Source organism: Gadus chalcogrammus, chromosome 21 (assembly GCF_026213295.1).
Source record: "Gadus chalcogrammus isolate NIFS_2021 chromosome 21, NIFS_Gcha_1.0, whole genome shotgun sequence".
Taxonomy (NCBI): Eukaryota; Metazoa; Chordata; class Actinopteri; order Gadiformes; family Gadidae; genus Gadus; species Gadus chalcogrammus.
The window spans coordinates 10530143-10538923 of record NC_079432.1 but is presented as its reverse complement, the minus strand read 5'-3'; the positions used below and the strand labels follow the sequence as shown (position 1 = coordinate 10538923).

The 8781-nt window shown below is 43.2% G+C and overlaps 1 protein-coding gene across 1 annotated transcript; it reads right to left on the bottom strand.

The window, feature by feature from the left end:
* Positions 1-2722: 2722 nt before the first annotated feature.
* slc35f6 (solute carrier family 35 member F6) lies at positions 2723-7667 on the bottom strand. Its single transcript, XM_056580982.1, has 6 exons — positions 7474-7667; positions 6224-6296; positions 5806-5977; positions 5155-5367; positions 4865-4975; positions 2723-4358 (listed from the first exon to the last, which is right to left on the bottom strand). The coding sequence occupies exons 1-6, from the start codon at positions 7548-7550 to the stop codon at positions 3862-3864; spliced, it is 1143 nt and encodes a 380-aa protein (XP_056436957.1). The 5' UTR covers positions 7551-7667; the 3' UTR covers positions 2723-3861.
* Positions 7668-8781: the final 1114 nt, after the last annotated feature.

Here is an 8781-nt window from a genome sequence, read left to right as displayed (position 1 = left end):
CTAGTTGTGTTGTATAGCCATGCATAAAATAGGCCTATATGAAAGCGGTAACGAACCTACTCAAAATGTCAGTGCACCAGTCTCCTCTCATAGTCTTTTCGAAGCAAATACAAACGAATTTAAATGTGCGATATATTGTACAAGATGAAAAAATAGTGTCCTGGACGCTGATCCAACAGTTCAGCCCAATTGGCCCACCTTAGAGCGCTGATTCCCAACGGAGGCTGTTTGATACGCGAGGAGATGTCAAATAGCTCCCAATAGTATGAACACAATTGTGTGTCTTTTGCATAAATAATTACGTGTTTCGTAAAAATTGTGTTCATTTAAAAACTCTCTGGTTTTATAATCTCCCTGCTCCATACGTGCAATACTCGCTCCGCCTGAGAGACCGGGGTTCTGCTCAGACGAGTCGACCTTGACATTTTTTAGGGGTGTAAAGTATGGAAACCACTGACTTGACCGATACTTTTTATTGCATTTTTATCAGCTATTTCAATTCCAAACTTATAATTATTATAATAAAGATAATAATGATAATGATAGCCTATAAAAGGCATGTCATTTAATGACCTATTCCCATGTAATTACTTTATTTATTGTATAGGGATTGGGAAGGGATATGAACGGCGTATGGGTAAATAAGGCTATTTGGTTTTAAACAACCAATAAAGAGGGAGTGCTCTATTAGGCATATAAGGATTTGGCGCAGAACACTCGTAAGCTTTATCTTTAAAGTAGACTAGACTTAAGTATTTCCAGTCCTATAAACTTTGGTTTCATTTCTGTTAGCATTTTCGGAGAAGGTTTGAGGTCATCTTCTTTCTTTTAACGTAAGCATCTCCAACTGAAACCAAGCTCCTCACATGAGGCCTAGCATCTATCTTGTTTTCCAACAAACCCCTTTTCCCTAAAATAAAACATCAGATATTTTTTCTCCGAATTTCCTGAAGCTATATAAATTCATTTTGATTTACAATTTTTTAAATGCATGGATTAACGACAATAATGCAATTTGTACCGTTGACAGCATGATTTGTGTGCGCATTCTTTTAACTAGTATTCATACACTGCCATCTAGCGGTAGGCCTACATTTAGGTGAGGTCGAACCCGTTCCTTACCATTGTGTTATGAAGTTGTAACTCCTTAATGAACGTGGCCAAATATGGGCAAATAAGCCAATATTTATTCACAGAAATTGATCAATTATTAGATCGAAAATTAGATATGTTTCCGGTAATTTTACCTTTGAGTCACATCCTCCAATTTGACTATTCACACAGAAGTGGCTCAACATCGCTCACGATAGTAACTTGTTGAAAGCATTGGGATGCATACGGAAACGTGATGTTGTGTCCTCCTTTCTCCCGAAGACTAAATTGGCACGTGTGGATCCCAAAGGATCGCATTATGTCTTATGTCTTAACCTCTGACCTCTATTAAAGGCTATCCAAGAGAGAACATGTTGGGTTACTCGGCAGCAGTGTTGGGGAGTAACGGAATACATGTCCTATTACAGTTACAATTAAATAGATGGTATTTAGAATACAGTTTATAATACAGTTGCATTGTTGAAATCAATGGATTCATGCTTTCACACCAACAGCATTTAGTGCGCACTAAACGAGTTTGGTCCCTTGGTTCGGTTTGCGTTGGTGTGAATGCAACCACCTCAGTTCGATGTGAACCAAATCAGCCGACCGAGACCTCCCTGAACAGCTTGTCTCGGAACCCTGCTACGGTTCGTTTGGGATGTGAAAGCGAACGCACCTCGGTCCGATCCAGTTCTACAAAGCATATGCCTCTGTGGACGTAACAGGCACCCCCTCAGCCTCGCGCATTATGGGAATTATTGTTTGATTAGCGGTAACTCCAAGACAGCAAATTGTCGGACCGTCGGTGAATTTGGACAGACACCCACATAAAACGTATGCTGGAAAACACACATAAAAATGCCGATGCATTTAACACATTCAGCACCAGGATGAGGGAGAAGGAGTTCGACCGGTCCACTACCGCCCCATATATATATATATATATATATATATATATGTGATTTTTTTTTCTCGATGTAATAGCAAATATCTTTCGCAAGAACACCCTTATAGTCTTTGTTCCACTACAGCAAATTACATTAAAAAATGTCTCAGGGAGACTTGGGCCTAACAAATTCAGCCAGTTTTAACAGAAGAACACACCAGAATAGGCAGTTTAGCAGGATTTGAAGCCGCAGTCGTATACAAAAATGCAATTCAATGTGGAAGTAGGCTAATCCAAGTATTCAGTAGGCTATAGGCCTACAATACTCAGATTGAGTGATGAAACGAAATTTTTGGGCATGTATTCCATTCTGTAACTGGATACATTTTAAAAGTATCCTTCCCAACACTGCTCGGCAGTGCCAACAGGTGTAGGCTGAGACAGGCGATAATCGACGACAGAGCGCCTGTACCTTTGAGTCCCGCTGACGGCCTCAACTGGTTACTCGGAAGGCCGTACTTCACAGTCACATGCGAGTTGCTTTGGATACAATCATCTGCTAAATTACGAAATATGAATTTCGTTTTTGACTAGCTTTAGTGCATGCCGCTCTACATCGAGCAATATGATTATATAATATATAATATTATGAAACAAAGTACATTTGTTTCATAAGATAGCAGCCTGCGAAATCTTACGGAGTTAGAACATGTTTTGGACGTGAATTTATGAATATTGAATGTGAATAATCTGGGTCAATTAACTCATACACATTAATCCAGCATACTTTATTTATGGATTACATCGTAAATCATGGCCTGCTATATGTCCAACAAATAGTCAGGGTTGGATTAGTTATAAACTCTTCTACAGCAATAGGAAGGACATTTCCCATGATCTCAATATCACACCATCACCACTAGGTGGGGGTAGTGTGATATTACCCACCATGACCTCACAAGCATGCTGAACTGTGAAGTCAATGTGGACAAGTGATGGAGGGAATCATTCGATACACAGATCTAATTTGCTATATCCGGAAAAATAGATATGAATTAGGTAAGTCCAACAGGCAAAATTAACTACAAGGCCTTGAAATTAGTATTAAATTCCCTTTTTGCCCCCACAACATTTTGCAGAAGATAATGTTTAACGAGACAACTGAGAAGGATAAGAAATTATTACATTTGAATTACTTAGGTACTAAGAGAATGCTGATCACATTCTGTTATCATTAGGAAAGACAAATATGAGCATTCAAAATATAAGGAATCAAAACAAGACATACAAGGCTTTTACGCATAATTGTAGTAGGATTAATCTTTTGGTTTTAATTTAAATCCGAAGATACAATACAGCAAATGTTTTTCGAGAATACTGTGTAATGTCCAGAAAGTCTTTCTAAAAAGCAACAAACAAAGTCACAATTGTGGTTTCTTTAGTGGCTTACGTGACTGTAGCAGTTTAATCAAACAGGTCCCAGAAATTTCCCTTCAATAGAAATACAAAAAGATAACAGGGTAAAAAATGAGTTACAATTACTTGTAATTTCTAAATGCATGCATGTCGTGGTTGACTTACCCGCATGTAGGCCATCACAATCCCCTGCTCAATCTCAACCAGGCCCCCAAAAATACGTACTAAAATGTAGTGCAGCATTTTTTACGTACAAAAACAAACCAAATGAGTCGGTTGAAATCAGACCCATTTCGTTCATCATAATAACTATGACATAAAAAAACCCAAGTGCATAAAAGACAACGCAGTCGGAAAAAACGCTGGCGTTCAGTCTGTGCCAGCCCAAGAGGGATCAAGGGTCATTCATCAGTCCCTTAACAGAGGTGTGCGTGTGTGCATCGGAGAAAGTGAAGGGGATATCATCAAGGACTGTCGACCGCCTGCACCCTGGCCTCGGACAGTAGCCTCTCCCTCTCTCCGGCGCCCGCCGGCTCCTCTGCCTCGTCGTCCTGCACCCAGGCGGCGCAGTACGGGATCCTGGCCAGCAGGGGGCGGTGCAGGCCGTTGTAGAGCGCCGTGCCGGTCAGCAGCACCACGAAGCCCAGCACCTGCAGGCCGTGGAACGTCTCCCAGCCCAGCGCCAGGCTCACCGCCCAGATGACCAGCGTGCGCAGGCTGTCCAGCACCATGCGCGTGGTGGCGCTGATCTCCTTGGTGACGCTGATGCCGGCAAAGTTGAAGAAGGCGATGCTGACCGTGTTGCCCAGCAGCGCAACCAGGATGAGGGGCTTGAAGCCGATCTGGCAGAAGGCGTCCAGGGCGTCCTCCAGCACCTGCCGGGGGTTGCCGGTGAACTGGCCCGCCGGGATGAAGTACATGGGGATGAGCAGCAGCGTCAGCACGACGAAGCCGAACATGCCTGGACAGGAGGGCAGGGGGAGTCACCACATAGACATGGCAGAAAGACAAGCCAATGATGAGGCCGGTGACATGGAGTCTGGCATACCGGCAAGGTTGGCAGCAATGGATACATTCATGTTTCATCGTTTCCACACACACACACACACACACACACACACACACACACACACACACACACACACACACACACACACACACACACACACACACACACACACACACACACACACACACACACACACACACACACACACACACACACACACACACACTTCCCCTAGCACTAGTTTCACATTGTTTTGATGGAAAATGATTAGGTCTAGCAGATTGTCATTATTTTCTTGTACAAACAGAATCTAGCTGGTTTTGAGGGCATTATAGCATGGGAGCCTCGTGTGAATCTCCTCTAACTTTGTTCTGTCCGCTACTTCTCTTTTGAAATCAAGAAGCAGCAGATAAAAAGGTTTCAGTGTGTTTGGGTGCAGGGGAACGGATTTGCTTTACCTTCAGTGCCCACGGCTTTGAGAGGGTGGACGTCGTGTTTATACACAAACTTCTCTTCCAGGACCATCTGCACAGCAACGATGACCTGAGCCATTATGATCAACAGGTCACCTGCGAGGCACACAAACAAACATAAGCCATAACATGAAACAGATATTTCTTACTCTTTACCTGCCATTAGTTGAATTGCACACCAATAGATACAGAAGCTGCCATTTTGAAATCACGATCGAGTCAAATCCTTCTCCAGGACGCAATGCTGGAGCCCACCTTTTCTTTGTCTTCCTTACCGGTGAGGATTTCACTGAGTTTGTGCTCCTTCTTGTCCTTGCTGATGAAGTCGGCCAGGCCCACCACCACCAGGCCCACGATGGTGGTGAGGATGCCCACCCACTGGCTGGGCTTCAGCCGCCGCCCCAGGAAGGCCACAGACAGCAGGCCTGTGAAGATGATGACCGCTCCTCGCAGCATCTGGAAGCTGGAGGCACTCGTCATGCTGAGCGCTGAGGGGGGGGGGGGGGGGAGGCGTGGAGCAAAGTGTTTTTAGAACTGGCCACGGGGGGGGGCGATGTTCGAGGCTAGGATCTGTCTCGTTCCCTTTAGCTTAGAAAGACAGCACTCACTCAGTGAACAGACCTAGAATTTGTAGAATGGGTTATGGATGACAAAGTCTCAGAGACCGCCAAGTTGTTTCTGAAGTACGTGTACAATCGTACATCCTCTTTCACTTTACCTAACCTCTGCACAATGCATGGCAAATGATACACTAAAAACGGGTCATGGATATATCGCAGTACTTACGAAGGATCCAAGTCTGACAGCTGATTATAACCATAGTTATAACAACCTCAAAGATATCAACACCATTCCTCTTCTCTGGCCATGGGAGTTCAGCCCTCAACGCAGTGAGAGAGTGAGAGGGGGTCGCGGAGAGCACTTACCGATATACATGATGGAGGTGGCCGTCATGTCGCACATGGCCGGCGCAAAGAAGAGCAGGGGGTTGAAGCTTTGGCCAGGGTTGAACGAACGCTCTGGTCTGCGTTTGTCATGGCACAGCAAGATGTGGAAAACCAGCAGACAGCTGAACTCTCCCAGGAACATGCACACAGCCTGGGCACAACATGAGAGGGACAGTTTGAATGAATGGATTCTAAAGTTTCATTGGAGATACAGACTTTTAGTTCTGACTGAAATGCATTGTTGGATACAGAAGCTTCAGAGTCTACTTTTATGGACAAAGTGACGAGAGTTCCGGTATAGTAAATAATCACAATTCATACCAAATAATTAGGAACAATCTGTCATTACCACGTAACAAAACATTTGTTCCAATCATTTCTACGGCGCTAACTGTACCTGTACAAATGGGTGATTGAATTCGTGTTCCTTATCGCCATGGCAGCCCTCTGCGCTGAACGTGTCAGCCCATCTGCGAGGCAAGGAGACAACCATCAATGCAATTGTGAATATTTTACATGATTAAGCCAAAATAATATATACTGCAAATTAAAACAAATGTTAAAAAACCGAAATCCACCCTTCTCAGAATGGTAGCCTACTACATTTACTGAGTAATTCAATGTAGCTCAATAATTGACTTTTAGAGTTCAACAATCGGAGTAAGCATTTTGTCCCCCCCTTATGCCAGAGAAGAGGCTGAGTGATCCTAAATGATGACACAGCTCTTCCTTGTCATGCCCCATATTTTGACCTCAGCTGCAGTACTAAACTGAACTCGGGCTTGTAAAAAAAATCCTATAGGCCTAAAGTCTAAATTAAGCGTCTGGGAGTTTGAATGGCCCGAGTAAAACAGGAGTATTCATTAGGACTGTGACCATTGAGTAAACCTCGAGTCTGGTTGGTTTCAGATGAACGCAATAAAACATATGTGCTCCAGGTTTGGTGAGCCATACTATACCCATATTCTAACTCAACATTAAACGGTTTCCGGCTTCCAGTTCTGCTGATCAGGTCGTGCGAGATCAGACCTAAGTTATAGCAGAAGTGAAAGAAGACGTGACGAAGTTATTCGAAAAAAAAAACCATTGACAGACGTTTTATTTTTTGCTGTGCTGGCATAGGTCTGTAGCTGTAGGCATTCAATTGGATCAATTGAAACTAGGGACAGAGAGACTTTTACTATCATGTGCTTATACAAGATAGGATTCCGATGTCTTATCACATTGTAGCACATCTTTAATTTTCATTGATTAATGTTTTCAGACATTCATTTTCATTATCTCGAAGACGAGACCTCACCGTCCCAACAAACAACATCGGGATAACAGCGGTGGGAAACATCGCTTTGATTAGTGAGATATCACAAGCTAACGTCTAACATTTCAACAACGACTAACTAACATCTCACCAATCGTATCCACCCTAAACCATATAGTCTGTAGCTAGCGTCTAAAAGGTAAAGATCGCCAGCCTAGTTAGGCAAACACATCAGGCATTTTCCTGCGGTGCCTGTTGGAATGCAGCCCCGGTGAATACTTCATAAGTCAAGTGTGCTCTCCACACTCATCTCAGCAGCCAGGACATCGGTAAACATGACGGGACAAACAACACCAGAGAACCCCTGTTTATCGATCAACGATACTCACTTTGCTGAAAGAGTGTTGAGAGAGCCCGTGGTGAGCATGAGTCCCGCAAGGAACAGCTGATACTTGGTCCAAGCCATTGTAGACGTGTGAGTGGGTTACACCAAAAGTAGTGAGAAATCAGTGAATTGACCTTATTTGTTCAGCAACACAGCTACATCATGTGGTACTTGTCAGCTGACCGCCAGCCCGCCAATGACATCAGCGCTGGGACTTTAATTCAGTGGAACAGTAGGGGGCGTTAGAGACTGATGCAGTGGATGTCTCGCTTCCTCATTTGTCATCACAAGGTTATCTTAAGCATGTTCTCCATTTGCTATTAATCTATATACACTTGTTTGATTCCCGTTGGTCTCTTACTCCAATTGATAATCATTGCAACTTCTTAAGACGTGCACAACACTTAATATATTGTATTTCACTTACTTTGAACGTTTCAACTTAATTTATGTGTTTGAAAAATGCAATCCTTGTTGTGGTTAAATGTATATCCCATCGTTATTACAATTACTCATTCAGGCCACAATCATGAATGTTCTTTATTTGGAAAATGTAGGCCCGCTTTCTTGAAAATGCATACCAGATAAAGATTCTGAGGAAAACATTTCAGCGAAGTCTTTCTGGGGTTGCGGATGTGTGTGTTGCAATAGCAGCCCACTAGATGTCCTCAGTGTATTCTACTCGTGAATGACCGAAGTGGCATGTAGGCTATGTCCTATAACGCTAGTTTGAAATACAGTAAACCTGTTGACTGTTCCTGCATGTTCTCAATCAATTTGTTGCAAATCGACAAATGGATTTAATCAGCTGTGACAGCTAGCCAGCCAGAGGCAATATCATCCCACTGCAGACGCAAATGGGCGTTCTCGTGTGGTGGGGGTTCCCGTTTACGCAGACTGGAACGCCCCCTTCTTAATCTTCGTCGCCTTTCTCGCTGAACTGTATTAAAATGTCAAAGTGTACTACTCCGAAACCATGTAAATAGTGTTGTAAATAACTTCCAAAGCTTTTCAAATCTTATTTGGAAAATAACTTTACATGGTGTGTCTTTTTACAATTTATTCGTTACCAGCATTCGTAGTGTTGATCAGCAGTGAAATAGTCCACCGACGTTGACGTTGCTTAGCAACCGAAGACGCTGGGGTTGACAAGATATCGGACTACCCATGCAAGTGAACGGAGCGTTCCACGGCATTGAGAAGACCCGTGTAATAAAGGCCTATAAAATGTCTGTTTATGGCATAGATTTCTCCTAAAATTAGGCCTATAAAGCAATGATAACAAAAACAAAAAAAACACAAACGATCGATC